General features: G+C 40.7%; 1 protein-coding gene across 1 annotated transcript; it reads left to right on the top strand.

Moving 5' to 3' along the window:
* The first annotated feature begins 8,791 nt into the window (after positions 1 to 8,791).
* LOC145458332 (acidic phospholipase A2 natratoxin-like) lies at positions 8,792 to 16,178 on the top strand. The gene is made up of 7 exons (XM_080336669.1): positions 8,792 to 9,005; positions 9,079 to 9,238; positions 10,864 to 10,979; positions 11,106 to 11,231; positions 11,300 to 11,347; positions 11,499 to 11,601; positions 15,342 to 16,178. Exons 1-7 carry the CDS (start codon positions 8,906 to 8,908, stop codon positions 15,379 to 15,381), a joined length of 693 nt encoding a protein of 230 aa, XP_080192795.1. The 5' UTR covers positions 8,792 to 8,905; the 3' UTR covers positions 15,382 to 16,178.
* Positions 16,179 to 16,250: the final 72 nt, after the last annotated feature.

Here is a 16,250-nt window from a genome sequence, read left to right as displayed (position 1 = left end):
GCTAATTGTATCGTGGGATGGAGTTTAGACCTGGATATATCCCTGATTGAATCATGCTTTACCGACTTGGTAATAGCGATTTTGTGAAACTGTTGCATTCGCAGCCTGTGAACTTATTCACTGTCTCTGAAAGGCATTATAATATTTTAGTATTGTATACATCCGGAGTCACCAACACGCGGAGTTCGCGGTCATACTTGAGTCCTGCGACCTGATTTGATATTTCGGATGAACTCTTTGGTAAAGCATCTCGAAATGCTGAAATTGATTTCAGTTTAAAAGTATTATTGTGTTGTTGTTCAAAATAAGCTATTATCCCGTGCCCTCACTAGCTGATACTGCTTTGGAGATGGTATTAGCATTCCATGGAGGATTAGCTGATGTAAATGGGCAATGGCGTAACGCTTACAAACGACTTGGTGCTTACCCACGAGATCAAGCTTTGCGACGAAATAGTCAGTTGTCTGTGCTATTTTGTACAGATTTTGCGTCGTTGGAAGTGGCGGCTCCCACCTTTGTGTGCCTTGGAGTCGACTTTTAACAAAATACACCTGCTAAGGCTGTGTCAACAAAAAGAGTTCGTGTACCATTTAAAAATAGTACATTTAACCCTCTCGTAATTTGACATTTCATGCAGGTGACATCATATTTTGTGATACGATTGTTGACATATTATGTTCTTTTGAATTCTCTGCTAGTTGCTGACGATTACCCACGACGAGTGTCAGCCGAAGATAATCGGGTTCATTTCAATATGAAAATACTATTAAATTGTATATTGAAGTTCTGTACCTCGAAGAAGCTGTTTCTTACGTTCTTGCACTTACGTTCGTCAGGTCTATATTGATATATATCGCTGTTTGGGAACCTGGATATTTCATTATTAAACTCGTTGGAAAAGTGTCTGAATTACAGCGATTATCGTCAGTATAAATATCCTATTAGACAGCCTTCTCGTTTCCACCGAACGGTACGAACAACGTTTCCCTCGATGCACAGATCGCGTTTGTATGAAACGATAATATTCCGTCTCCGGTCCGGCCATTGTCGCCTAAAGGGGCATTTATTTAAAATAGGCTGCATCGACACGCCTTTGTGTGACTTATGCCACGTACCCGAGAATGTGGATCACTTCCTCCTCGCATGCCCAAAATACGATTGGCACCGAGCATATTTAATTGATTTCTGCTTGAACTTGAAAGTTGAGTTCACCACATATAACCTTCTCGTACGACCAGAACTTCTCTCGTCTCTCGTCGAGTTCGTCCTGGCAAGCAATGTTTTGATTTGAACAAATTTTCGTTAAGGTACACGACTTGCGAAGGTACACGACTTGCGACTGGTAATACAACATTTCTGTCGTGGCGCACCAGACCGATAAGGTGACAAGCGCCACAATGTCCCATTTTCACAATTAATAATAATAATAATAATAAGACAGCCTTCTGCGCGTAGAAATCGGCATGAGATGATTCAGGCGTAGTAGCGAAGAAACAATATAAAATTAATTTTACGACGTAAACAACTCAACCAACTACTGATTATTCGCCAACGATATATATAGCAGTTTCAACCAGGGCTTTGGAGCAGCCGTAAATTTAAACTGCTCCAGCTCCGGCTCCGGAGCTTTCTTCTATCATACATTAGCTCCGGCTCCAGCTCCGGAGCCGCATTATTACCATTGCTCCGGCTCCAGCTCCGGCTCCGGCTCTGAAATTATCGAATGGGCCTGTCTACATCAGGGGTGGCCAACCCGCGGGCCAAATCATCATCATTCATCATTGGTTTATTAGCAATTTTATCAGTTCAATACACCACAAAAATGCGATACAATAAAAAGACAGGAAGATGTCGAAGCGACAAGGAGTAGTCTATGAAATCTGACACCCACCTTGGCCTAGGCGATGTAAAGAGGAGGCATGCACACTGAATGAAAGTAAAGAAGATAGTATAGAAAAAAAGAATGCGACAAGAAATAGGGCGGCATGTCATGGGAAGCGAGATCGATAGGTCAGTCGTGGTCCGGTAATCTTGAGGATGGACTGTATTTATTTAGTAAATGTGGCCCGCGAGAGAGTTTTGCGTGGCCCGCGAGGTAATTTCCTATTATATTATCGAAAATGAATTGCTCAGATTGTGAACTTGCACTGCCAACCAAAAATTACAACACTTGCCAGCCAACCACAGCCAACCACTTGCCAGCACTGCCAACCAAAAATTACAACACTTGGGATGTTGATGACTAAAATATCAGTTCCGACGCATTGGCAGATCCAGGGTCCAGTCACATTTTCAGTAAATCGTCGTACTTTACAATAAACTAAAATAGTAGTGAATTTTTTTTTCACGCTTCGAGTGTTTAATTGTCACATGATTTCTTGCTTGGTAGCCTGCCCCCTATTGAAAATGACAAAAACGCCTAATTTACCCGATTGAATCTAACTGTATTCGCAATTACGGTCTTCTCGCCGACGAGGTAGTGTAGGCACAAAACGATTGTAGCATATTATCGGAGACCTTCGAGATCGATGTGGCCAGACGCCGAATAGTCGTGTCCTTGCAAACTGAGCCTAGCGGGCGGTACCCGCAATATACTCAAGTAATAATATTATTGACCTAGTTTATTTATAAACTTTGAAAATTTTACCCGCTTGGCAGGCTAGTGGACCGCGCACTCGTTCGTCAATTGCATGTGCGCCTTTACCGAAAAGGCTGGCCATTCCTGGTCTATATAGATTACTAATCTACCCATAGGTTAGTTATCTATAGTAATCTAGAGTCTGTCAGCCGTCAGTAACACCCGATGTATCAACGAAGACATAGGTGCCGCCGTGCCGGCTTGTGACGTCATAATGAATACTTGCCAATTGTCGATAACATCGTAGTTGCACTAGAACGCACTTTACTCCATGCCATTGCTGTGCACAGCATTAAAATTCAGGCCTGCTCTTCAAGTATGATAAATCAGCAGATGTGGTTGTTACATATATAATATAGCATCTTATGAAATACGTCGGAGCCGGACCTACTCCTCAAATAACGGGCTCCAGCTCCGGCTCCGGCTCCAGCTGAATTTTATGTAGAGCTCCGGCTCCGGCTCCAGCTCCGGTGAAAATCCACGGCTCCGGGGCTCCGGCTCCGGGCTCCGGCTCCGGCTCCAAAGCCCTGGTTTCAACAGCGTATCCGAGCTAAGGCTTAATTACAAAGGATTGTTAGCCTAATTTACGAACGCAAATAGAGTAAACAAACAGCAGGCGCTATCACCAACACTTCCCCATTTTAATGGTCCCAGTCAACACATTTTTCTACATAATACGTATCGAGAGTTAGCGTACAGATTAGTCGAATATACTCGAGCGTACATCATGTATATGATGTTCAACCAGAGACGTGCGGTGAGGGTTATTATGGTTGGTGAGGCAGTGGCCGCTTTAGAGGCAGATTTACAAATACGCAGTATATAAGCAAAGCTTAGCTACAATACATGTCCACAACTGAGAACGCAGGTGCGGAAGGACACTACATTATAGCTACACCATTTAGCTACACCAGCTACACCAGTAAGGTAATGTATATTGTATATGCTCTGCACTATATGCTGGCCGTCGCTACTATACACATTTCATAATACCCCATCGGTTTGCAAAGTCAATAGGGCATTGTATTAATGCGCTGCGATTGTGCCTCGCCTGATTATTGTTTCTCTGCGGTTTCATTGTACGTGGCTGTAGTGGTAGCTCTATGGCGCCACTAGGGTGTGACGACATCGCAGGTGCTTCGGTGCTTGGTCGTCACTGAATACATGGCTGCTTGAGAACTACACGTCTCGTATATTAGACAGACCGTCAGTCACGTTACTACATGGTGGAAGCCAGTGGGATTCGAACCCACGCCATCGAAATGACTGGCAAAGCCAAATTTCACAATCCTCGGCGATTTTATTATGTTTTTATGCCTTGACATTATTAATAATTAGATTTTGAATCATTGTGACTATATAGCATTCCACTGAACAGGACCCTAACTGCCGCACCCTCCAACGTCCCAATTGGGGGGGGGGCGAGCTCGAAGGGGGCCCAAAGTTATCTCGTGAATTAACATACATTTTAGAGTATTTTTTTTTGAATATTTATGCATTTTTTCTCAATATTTTTCGCGCGATTTAATGGTGTCGACTATCTTGATTATTGGGTATAGCCTACCATTCCCTAAAGAAAAAATACGCATTATTTAGGAAAATATGCATTTCGGTGTCGGCCATTACAGGGCCACGACGCGACAAGACATGTGAAATTTTAGGCCTTGTCCTGCCAATCTGAACCCCACATGACGATTTCCATCCCGACGATAAAAATTATTTGCCAGTACAGAAATACCAATTTGAAATCGTGCGCGTCTCTTAGTTTAGTACGTTTGGGCGATTTCAATATCTTTGACATAGCAGACAGGAGGTCACGAAATAACATCATGTAACGAAGTCATTATACCAACAGGTCCGCCCCTACATTTTCCAAGACACTTCACTCAGGTCTATTGGGAATTCTGATTACGTGAGCAGAGAGAGGATGAAAAATTGTTAGAAATATTATGCAATTTCCGATCAATTGACCGATTCGATGATGAGTTATAGAACATTTTTGCGCTTCTCACGGTTATATGCGATGTAAGCTGTATCACTGAAGAGTACAATAAATATCGTTGATATATATAGCGGTATAAACGTCAGTGTTGGGATCAAGTCACTACCTTCGAGTCACGAGTCATTTCGAGCGATTGCAGATTTTGACTCCAGTCAAGTCAAGTCAATCGATTTTCGAAGGTGACTCGAGTCAAGTCAAGTCACTCGATATTTGGAGGTGACTCGAGTCAAGTCGAGTCAAGTCAAGTCAAGTCAAGAGTCAAGTCACAATTCAATTCAAGTTGCCTTTTCGAAGTATGAGGCATGCTTACGTCATTGTATTCTGCTAGCGGTCTGAAACAGAAATTAAGTGGTCATTGATTCTGAACCGATGAACGAATATAGAGTTAAATATACACGCAAGAAGGCGCCGTATCGTTCACATATACGTAGAAATGCTGCAACTACGTAAATAATTACATAGCCTCAGTTTAGTTACCAGCCAAAATAACGAATAGAGAAACGAATTACATAAGATGCAATACATTACCCATTTACAAATTGATATGAAACAATTCGAGCCTGCACCAATGGTCGAGGACTATATAAACTATATTCGAATTCAATTTCAATAAAACAAGAGGTTTGGTACAGATAACAGAAGTATACATTTTGCCATTAAATTACTCTACTATATACTAGTTTGCGACAGCGTAAGCTGTATGCTGCGATCATTTCGTTTGCGGTCTATTTATTTGTGAGATAAAAATAGAGATTCAGTAAAACGCACGATCATTGAATGATTGGTTGCTTTCACGGGTTACACCAGCGTTTCTCGAACAATCCGACCATATGCAAGATAGAGTGATTTTATCGACATCGTTTGCTCTATGACTTGAAATTGACTCGTGAATTTTCCTTCGAGTCACGAGTCAATCCGCATTTCTGATACGCCGAGTCAAGTCAAGTCAAGTCAAGTCATTTTAGCAAAGTGACTCGAGTCAAAACAAGTCATACGAAAAAGGGGACTCGAGTCAAGTCATGACTCGAGTCATCCCACACTGATAAACGTATATAGGCTGATGGGGGATGTGGGTGCGAGTTCCTCAGAAGTTTGGTTTATCACCCTATGGCGGCCCAAGACCAACGTTTGGGAGGGGGTGACGAAGTGCTGTTTCGGTCCTGCCACTGAAATCGGTTATTATTTGAGTCGTTTATGATGAGTTGCGTAGTGTCTCATCTCTCCTTTCGAGCAATATTTTGAACGATAAATATTCGAATTCTGTGTTTGAGTGTAAGAATGTTTGATGTTGAGTCATTCATGGAGATGGATTGAAAATGCCCATAATTATCGGTGTTACAATCATTAAAGACTTCATGGTTTTCTTCTAGTCATCCTGGCGACGGTTGTGGCGATGCCTTCTCACTTGCCTCCCGTGACGACACGACACTGCGCTAAAACCAACGCCAAGTATTATACTGATTTGAGCTAAATTGTCCCTCCGGGTCCGCAAGAGTTGCATGAAAAATTGAATATTGAACACAGAAACCGAAATGGACGCAGAACAAATTTGACAAGGCAGCGATAGAGCTTCCAGAAAGTCCAGCACCATTGTTGAGAGAACACCGCGCCCTCGATGCTGCGATTGCAATCTTGTAATTTTGTGCGAATCACCGATAGCAGAGGTATAGGCCTAGCAAGTCAGTATCAGACATGGGGTGATTACTTCATGAATGTAATCGATTGCGATTAAGATTACTTATAAATCACGCGATTACGATTACGATTACAGCAAAATCTCGAAGTAGTCGATTACGATTACATTGGAAAAGTAATCACGATTACTCACGATTAGATTCATTTTGCTACTTAGAACTTATATTTCGCGAGATACTGGATGGCAATATTATGATTGCGATGAAAAGGGCTCATGAGAGTACATTTTTCGACGTAAATGTGATGCCATTTGCTATCTTTTGACTATGGTCACGAATTAATAACAAGCAACAAAGTAATAACAACAAAGGGCCGTACCGAAGATGTTATAATTAGTAATTGCGTGCCTACATTTTCGAAGACACCAGCCCCCTCAGCTATACCGGTAAATCCGACCATGTGGACTGAGAGATCAAAATAGATATAATGTTTATACAATTACCAACATTATTGACGAAATTCAGTCATGAATTCGACGATATTTTCGCTATTCGCGCGATAACAACAATTATGCAGTGAAGCCACGTTGCATCAAACGTGTCTTCAAGTTGTTGTGAAAAGACCGGTCGTAACATGGGGTCTGTGGGAACGAAGTCCTGTTTCGGTTCTGATTCTCGCTATCATCATCATCATCATCATTGGTTTATGAGCAATTTTATCAGTTCAATACACCACAAAAAATGCGATACAATGAAAAGACAGGAAGATGTCGAAGCGACAAGGAGTAGTCTATGGAATCTGACACCCACCTTGGCCTAGGCGATGTAAAGAGGAGGCATGCACACTGAATTGAATGAAAGTAAAGAAGATAGTATAGAAAAAGAATGCGACAAGAAATAGGGCGGCATGTCATGGGAAGCGAGATCGATAGGTCAGTCGTGGTCCGGTAATCTTGAGGATGGACTGTATTTATTTAGTAGTAATTGCTTGTATTTCGACTTGAATGTGGACATGCTCGTCGACTGTCGGATGGCCGGCGGGATACTGTTCCACACATCAGGTCCGGCATATTTGATGGAGCGATGATCTTTTCGGTCGATCATATGATATTTGGACGACGTGGACGCGCGTGTGTTGTACTTGTGCGCTTTTGATTCAGAGGTAAAGAAGTCATTGAAATATTCGGGGCAACGACCGCAGTGAAACTGATACATAAACTTGGCGATTTCTAGTTTCCGCTTATCTTCTATGTTTAGGACGCCAAATCTCTTCAGCAGCACCCATCCTACGCTATCATGGTTTATAAGAAATAAGGCTATGGCGGCAGATCAAAATGTTGAGTTAAGAATTGTAAAAAAAACGACTGGAGCCCGTTATATTGCGAGATGCCGTTACGAATAACGGCAAACAACAGCTCGGCTATGATTTCCATCAGCGTATATTGATTTTTAATGCTTCGATGTGGAATCCGCAATGTTTCATTTGACGAGTACAAAATGACATATCTTCGTTTGGTGTACCTACGTAGGCCTACTCCTCGCCAAGCAGCAACGTTCAAACTGCGTTCAGCTAAGCACAACCAATAATCATGCATCAATAGAATCTTACTATTTGAAACGAAACTAGGCTGAGTGGCTGAAAATGAATGACGGATGTGTTGGTATTAGAGGTCGACCTATATTGATTTTTGCAGGCCGATGCCGATTATCTACACACTCACAAGGGCAATAGCCGATATCATAGGCCGATATATGGAAGGAGCAGAGAACCACTTCGCCAAAAGTATTTTATATTAGGCAAGATGGCACTTTTAGATACCACAGAAAGCTGAACAACAAACGAGAAAACTGAAATTAAAAATACTTATTGCTTAATTGTGCACATCCATTGAAATTTGGGATAATCCAAAAAGCAAAACGTGATACAGTCCAGTAGAGGTAGATTGTAATCCAGAAAGCATCGTTTCTCTGCACGCCCAGTCGCCCACCCAGTTAAACTCGTCCTGCAAGAGTAAATCTGTCACGTATCGCCCTTTGAGTCGTCAATTTCTTGAGATTGAGACCACGGAGAATTGAATTTTATATATATATATATATATACATAAAATATCGGTGGCGATATCGATAATCGGGAAAGTTCCAAATATCGACCTCTATAGTCGGTATGTCTGGAGATTGAAATCAGGATTGCAGTATAGCTCTATAATATTAATTGCAATGTCCCACGGTGTACTAAACCGATTTATATTGTACCAGGAAGAGCACCTTGCGTAGATTTTAAGATCCACGTTCGGCATTAATCCGTGTCACTCGGGTTTTCACATGGGCGTGCGAGTCGTCACATTACAACAACGCAACGCCCGTCAATCGTAGTAACATCGCGTGTTAGAAATGTTGACGCCTCCATCGAGTGAATGACCTACAGTAACCTTACCAAGGCAACGGTGTGGCTACGTGTAGAAAGTGGCCGACTGCTTGCCGGCCAGGGCCGACTGAAACGAGGCAGCATTATAACCGATATATTATATCTAATAAAGGAATTTGTGTTCTGTTGTGTGTCATGCGGACTCTCCACGAGCCAAATTTTTTCTTCTGCGTTTATAGGTTTAATATAAATTGAGGGTTTCTGAGATGAAACGCGTTTCATGGCTTGTTATTCTCTATATAATTATAGCCCACTCATCAGAGTTAGGAGAAGGAATTACACAATGGGTTGCCAGTGTTCATAGAGGTATGGATATGGACTTTATTTCAAAGTTAGCTAGCTGATAGAGTTGAATTCATCACTCTGAATATTATTTTAGCGGTAACGAGGGCACACCATAGAGCCAAAAGAAGTTTATTTGAATTTGAAGATGTTATTAAATGCCTTCAACCATGGGTGGATGTGTTGTCCACGTATTCAGATTATGGATGCTATTGTGGTTACAAGGGGAATGGCCAACCTTTGGATGATACCGATAAGTAAGTTGATAGTCCAAACTCCAAAGCAGATAATACGGTCTGGTCGGTAGGCCTATCATGTGAATACTTTGACTTGACGTAGCCCTTGTGCTATGGTCCTCTACTGCTTCCAAGATGACAAAGATTTAAGGAAATGAATCCTTAACCCTAATGCTAGGCTGTGTGACACACTGACACAGTCCTTTGTTTATGTCGATTATATGCCTGTAGAGGTATCGGCCTTCAAAGTCATTTATTAGAGTTACTTTCGCTTATTAAAATTAGGTGAATGTGAAAAGAGTTTGTATTCTGTGCTGGTAAATCAGCTTCTGCGTGATAACAAGCGCAACAATGTCATATATTGTTTTTCCTAGAAAAACTGTTACCATGTAACGTTTGAACCATTTGATACCGCCTGTTTGGAATCGGTGTCCTGTGCTCACACTATTTTGTTTTTTAATTATTTTTTATTAAATTACTTTAACTTGGAAAATCATCGCTGCTCACCTGATATATCAGGCAAAAAGGCCAGCGATTCCAATCAGGCATACCGGCATAGTGACTTATTCTTGATATAATTATTTGGTTTCAAATTTGTGAATCCAAAACATTACATCGATTCAGTGCCTTACAATTGTACTGCATGATTCACAGTGCCCGATTCATTGCGTTGTGGAAAGTTTTGAAGTTTTCAATGTGATGGTTGTAAGTTGATGTCGAAAATAATATCAAATAGCTGGCAATTTTGAAACGATATGAAAAGATTTGTATATGCTTTTGGAAAATTTTACCACCTAGAAATATTGACGCTTCTTTGATAGTGGGCAGACATCGTCAAAATTTGTAAACGGAAAAATAAATTATTTTTCGGGTTAGGATTAGGGACGTGAGGTTCGGGGATTAGGGGTGTGGGGCATATTAGGGTTGAGAGTGCGGGATATTAGGGTTGAGGTGACGGATATTAGGGTTGATGGCGAGGGTTATTAGCTTTTCAGTTGACGAGTATTAGGGCTGGTTAGGGTTGTGATTGTGGTTAGGGTATCATAAGATTAGAGTTGGAGGGCTGGGTTATTAGGGTAGGAGATGGGTTAGGGTACCCTAAGATTAGGGTTGGTAGACGGGTAAATGCATTACGATACTCCCAACCCTAATGTTAAAATACCCTAACGTCGCAACCCACTTCCAAGATTGATATCTGTCACCTCCCACCCTGATCTTACGATATCCTAACTCCAATCATAACCTTAACCCGCTCCAACCCTAATATCCGTCATTTCCGACCCAAACATACCCATTTACTCAACGAAAAAAATGATTTGTTTTGCCGTTTATAAATATTGACGATGTCTGCCCAGTATCGAAGCAGCGCCAAAATATCAACTGTACTACATGAACTTCTGTGTAACAGTAACAACACTAAAATATAACTGTGCAGGCCACTGTTAACTATGGCAATCATTGGAGAGATATGATGTTTCAGGCAATTCCTCAAAACTGGTATCGTAGATTGAATCGACTGGCTGTATAACTGTGTTCATTAGGTAGGCTACTACCTACAATGGTAATAGATTTTACGGAAAATTGTGATGAAAAGGCAGTCACAACTCGCAATACATATCACGAGACATATTTTATGATCTGTCTAGGTGTTGCTACTACCATGACAAATGCTACACGGCTGCAGAAGAAGGTGCGGCATCTTTTTCGGCATATTTCGCGCAGTACGAGTTTAAATGTGAAAATGAATCTCGAATAATATGCGGTAAGTGAATCAATTTATCTAAGATGAAACTACATTGAAACCAGATCCCTGGCCGTCAATTCAGTGGGAGTGCTCACGTTTGTTGGAGATACTTGTACTGTATTCAGTTGTGTGGTGCCATTTTAGATGAAGAAGCTAACTCGGAGTATGCACACGCCTATTGCGAATGTGATCGACTCGCATCAGAATGTTTTCTTAAAGCTAGGCGGTCATACACTCCACTTCTCTTCAATATCAACACAGGAAAATATTGTAAGTCTGAAGTCGGCATTTACTGTGCCGCGTTATTGCTATTACCATTTACCGTTATTTTTCCCCAGGCTCCGAAAAACCAGATTTGAGTGATTTAAACATTAAAAGGCACACACGTAAGTTGTAAGATTTATTGGAATTGCATTTCCAGCTATAATAATCATTTGAAGTGATTGAATCTCGGTACGACTCAGTCTCGGGCTGAATATCCTGATACTATATCAGAGCTATTTTGTATGGTGACCTTAGAATTGTTGATGTTTTCAGTGGATAAACTCTACTCGTGTAACATGGAGTTTAATGAGGATAGATGTTGCTCTGATGTTGGATACAACTCGGAATACTCAATTTGTTGCAATGGAGTTGTAAAGTATGTATAACTGGATATTTTTGCTGCATATGTTATTGTAGTTCTCGTGTTTGACCTGAATGGTATCACCAAACACAACCACAATAATTAAAACTGATAACAACTAAACCACAAAAACTAAACCAATAACTTGACTTGTTAACAATGTAACTTGATTTGTTCTGGTTCCAAGGCCGTAATTTTCAAATATATTATGCTACCAGAGCAAGTTTTCATTTACTTATGGACCGTGGTCACTGGTCAGCGTAAGCATAATGTTTAAATGTGATACCATTGTGTGTGTGTTGTTACGTTGGTAGGCTAGGCACTCCTCTTCGCATAGGTAATAGCCTAACAAGTACTGATTGAGTCATAAGTAATAGGAACTTTCCTACGATAGCTTAGTGGTAGAGTGTTTGGCTTCTTGATTGGTAGGTTTTCCGTTCCCGCCCCAGCCAGGCCAGACAAATCGCTTACTTGCAAAACTGGTATTCTGCTTGCTTCCCAGTTTAGCAGTTCACACTCATGGATAGTATTAAAAGGAACAATGGTGATGCTGAATAAGTGAATGACCTTGTAGCACCTTCACACCCCCAATGTCATAGCAGATGATTGGTGCGGACTAGGGCTGTTCAAAATAGTAGTGTTTTTTAGTGGCAAATTTCGTGACTCCAACAGGGCCAAAAATCGTGTTCTAGGTATGCCTGAAGACTGAAGAGGCAGGGATGTCTTTTCCACTCGTTTCTATCTTGACAAGGGTGTATAGTGTAGTTTGGATGAAGACATCGTCTGTAAACGAAGAAAAGATTTGACACGAATTAGTTGGAAATTAGTCCATTTCATTGAAATAGCCACATTAAACGGATGGTGAGATAATTTTCAAGTAGAGTACTTCGCACACTGAAATTAAGGATATGAACTGACAAGCAGGTAAAATATGGGTAGATATATTTCTCAAGTGATAGCCAATATCTATATTCTTTGTCGGACCAATGTAGATTTCACGAAATCTAAACAAAGTTTGTGACCTTTTGACAATGCATTGTGCTATTATAATATCATGTTATTCGCTTTTCAGCACTCCTAAACTCTTTCGCAGGGGAATTGTGACTTGTGGATAATATGTTCTATTTTCAGGGAAATTTGATTATCCTTCATCATATGTAGTGTACTCGGCTCATGTATCGATAGGATGCTCGAGGAATCTCGCCTTTGGTTTATTATAATCATCACAATTTTTCCTCCAATCAAAAGTTATCGTCCTCTCTTCACGTCATTCTCCATATTCGGTGAACACCCTCTAATAGTATCCATTTATCGTTGTAGAACACCAATACTTTTCATTATTCTATGACAAGAAGGGGTTTCAGGTGACATTGAAAGACCAACAAATGACTAATGTGCTTTTTAAGCTTAGTGGGTTACCATTTGGTTTACCTAAAGCTCGCAAATTTTGAGCACACAAAAAGCTCTAGTTTCAACGCTTATGTGGAGTACCAGATATGCTTTTTCAATTCATAAATGCTATTCATTGGGGTATCTTATTCCCAATTGCAATCAGCACCATTTTTAAAACCCTAGTCAATGTCAAGTATCAGAGCAATAATCGAACACTGGACTGTTGAGGGATGCAATTGATGTCTGTGTGGATGAGATTTTGGGAATGGCAACTCTGCAATCAGTAAAAATTTTGAATCTAGGCCGAGAGACATCGGTATGCCCTGCTTAACTGGGATAGGGCAGAGCAACTTCAACATATCATGATTCTGCTCGCAGCCAGTACCAGGTACCCGTCTAGTCACCGTCTACTTTGAACTTCGCACCTACAGGTTACATACGATGTCTAAGCGGCATTTCTGTTACTTCACATCAGTGTTGATACTATGCTTTATATCAGGGGCGGCCAACCTTTTCAGCCAACTGGCCACATTTGATTGACGAACTATTGCGCGGGCCACCAGCCGCGCGAAGATTTTTTGAAGTTGACTATATTGCGGGCCTGTGGTATATCGCTGGGCTCAGTTTGCAAGGAATGGACTATTTGGCGCCTATGGACATATCGATATCGAAAGCTTCGATCAACATGCGCCAATCATTTTGTGCCTAGGTTTCATGGTCGACGGTCTTTCTGCGAGCGCAAACGCAAGGTCGCAAATGTTGAACGACACTTTGTCTTGTAATCGCAAATATAGTTAGACTCAATCTGATACATTAGGCGTTCTTTAATTCTCATAAAGGGGTAACAATATTAAAAGCAAGAAATCGAGTGACAACATGTTGCGCGAAGCGTGTAGAAATTTTTGACTTTTGATAAAGCAAATTATTCTGCTTTATTGTAGTGTACGAAGATCTACCAAAATGTGACTGGCTCATGGATATGCCAATGCGTCGGAACGGATATTTTAGTCATCACATCTCAAGTGTTGCGGCGAGACTAATCAAATTATTGGTTGTCCTTGCAAGATCACAATCTGTGCAATCCATTTTTGATAATATTACCAATTTCGGAAATTACCTCGCGGGCCACTCAAAACCTACTCACGGGCCACATGTGGCCCGCGTGCCACGGGTTGGCCGGCCCTGCTTTATATGCTCTAACTAAAGCTTTGCAAGCCTCTAGAAAACCAAATGGTAAGTCACCAAGTTTATAAAGCACATTAGTCATCTGGGTGTCTTTCAGTATCACCTCAAACCCCTGTATAATTGAAAGCATCGGAGTTCTACTAAGATAAATGAAGACAATTAAATTGATGTCACCGATTATGGAGAATGACGTGAAGAGAGGACGACAACTTTCGAGTGGAGGAAAAATTGTGATGATTATAATGAACCAAAGACGAGGTTTCTCAAGCATCTTGTCGATACATGAGCCGAGTTCACTACATATAATGAAGGATAATCAAATTTCACTGTAAATAGAAAATATTGTCCGTAAGTCACAATTCCCTTGCGAGAGAGTGATAGGAGTGCTGAAAAGCGAATAACATGATATCATAATATCACAATGCATTGTCGAAACACGGTCACAAACTTCGTTTCGATTTCGTGAAATCTACATTGGTCCGACAAAGAATATAGATATTGGCTATCACTTGACAAATATATTTAACCATATTTTACCAACTTGTCAGTTCATTTCCTTTTCGTGGTCGTTAATTTCAGTGTACAAAGCACTCTGCTTGAAAATTATCTCCCCATCCTTTTAACGTGGCTGTTTCAATGAAACGAATACTAATTTCCAACTAATCCGTGTCGTATCTTTTCTTCGTTTACAGGCAATGTCTTCATCCAACTTCACCATAGGCCCTTGTCAAGATCGAAACGAGTAGAAAAGACATACCTGCCTGTCCTAGCCGAAATTTCAATTTAGAAGAAATCGGCATCTACTGGTTGGAATTAAGTCAAATTAATTAAGTCAAATTTGGTGTGCATCATATTTTTTTGGCAACCTGACGATTTAATCGCATAGCGAGCAAGATTTGGGAAAAAAGTTTTTTTGAACATCCCTAGTGCAGACAGAAAATGAACTCTGTGCATGATTAGAATATTATTTAGTGTCTGGCTAAACACAACTATGAATGCTGCCATAAGCTTATCCTTCAAATTGCAAGTGTTGTTGACATTTGAGACGCTTGTGACATTATAATACCGGTTGACTGGTTTGCATTGAAATAACCTTACATGACCGCAAGCCTGTGTGAGATGATGTGATTCATTTCCGCTATAATGGTCCTTGTCTTATCTAAATCATGTATTTTCAGGAATAAAGATGAAGACTGCGCAGAGCATAATGAGTTATAGCAATGTGGTTTGCATCATCTATTTCCTATTCACATTTTGGTGTTGGAATTTATTCAGAATATTCGTTCACAGACCAATGACCAAATGTCACTATAATCAACATGTAAAATGTATTATTTTTTATACAAATCCCTTATCTTCATTTTTTTCCTGTGTTGACATCTCGATAATCGGGTATTTTCAAATTCATAAGATTGCGAAAACGTTGGGAAAGACACACATTTCAGGGTTAATGCTGAAATTGTGTAATGTATGCGGTATCGCTGGAAAAAAGTAATGAAATTCACACTTTTGCATGATGCTTCTTCCGCTTAGCTCTCAGTTGCTCCGAATCGCTTGGCAATTGTCGAACTAGTATCGCATGAATATGTTATGGACGGACATCACGTTACCTACCTACTATGATGCATATTTCTAACCAACTCGCATTGAGACGTGGGACACGTAGCACAAGTTTATCATTCTGTATAATTTTATGATGTATTTCTGTCTTAAAGTGACATCCAAACAGCACTCCTGAGTTAGGAGACCTGTAACTACTATATTTATAGAGGACAGTGCATGACTTTGTAGGTTGTGTGCTGTTCTTAAAGCGATGCACGCGTTGTTCCAGAATGTTACTTAATTGATGGCATTGATATGGTGTTAGAATTAGAATACACCTTTTTCATTAAACTGCCAATGTGCTTGTGTTGTGTCCTACTTCTGTTTTCTGAGTGCTATTCCTTGTCTCTTCCTGGTGCATGGGACCGAACTGCACATTTCTTTCATTGATGAAAAATTTATGAATTTCGAAAGAGCCTGATATGCCACCAGTTTGGGAACAGTGTAGAGCAGTGGTTATGATTCGGTGAACTGAAATCAAAACA

The sequence above is a fragment of the Botryllus schlosseri genome, chromosome 16, assembly GCF_051294905.1.
Source record: "Botryllus schlosseri isolate E-star chromosome 16, Bs_hap1, whole genome shotgun sequence".
NCBI lineage: Eukaryota > Metazoa > Chordata > Ascidiacea > Stolidobranchia > Styelidae > Botryllus > Botryllus schlosseri.
This window is presented reverse-complemented; position numbering and strand designations above follow the sequence as displayed.

Excerpts from the sequence above, each read along its gene's own strand:
- LOC145458332 (XM_080336669.1), top strand. The coding sequence starts at position 8,906 with ATGAAACGCGTTTCATGGCTTGTTATTCTCTATATAATTATAGCCCAC. Across the intron at positions 10,980-11,105 it reads TGAATCTCGAATAATATGCG|ATGAAGAAGCTAACTCGGAG; the intron begins GTAAGTGAATCA and ends GTGCCATTTTAG. Across the intron at positions 11,232-11,299 it reads TATCAACACAGGAAAATATT|GCTCCGAAAAACCAGATTTG; the intron begins GTAAGTCTGAAG and ends ATTTTTCCCCAG.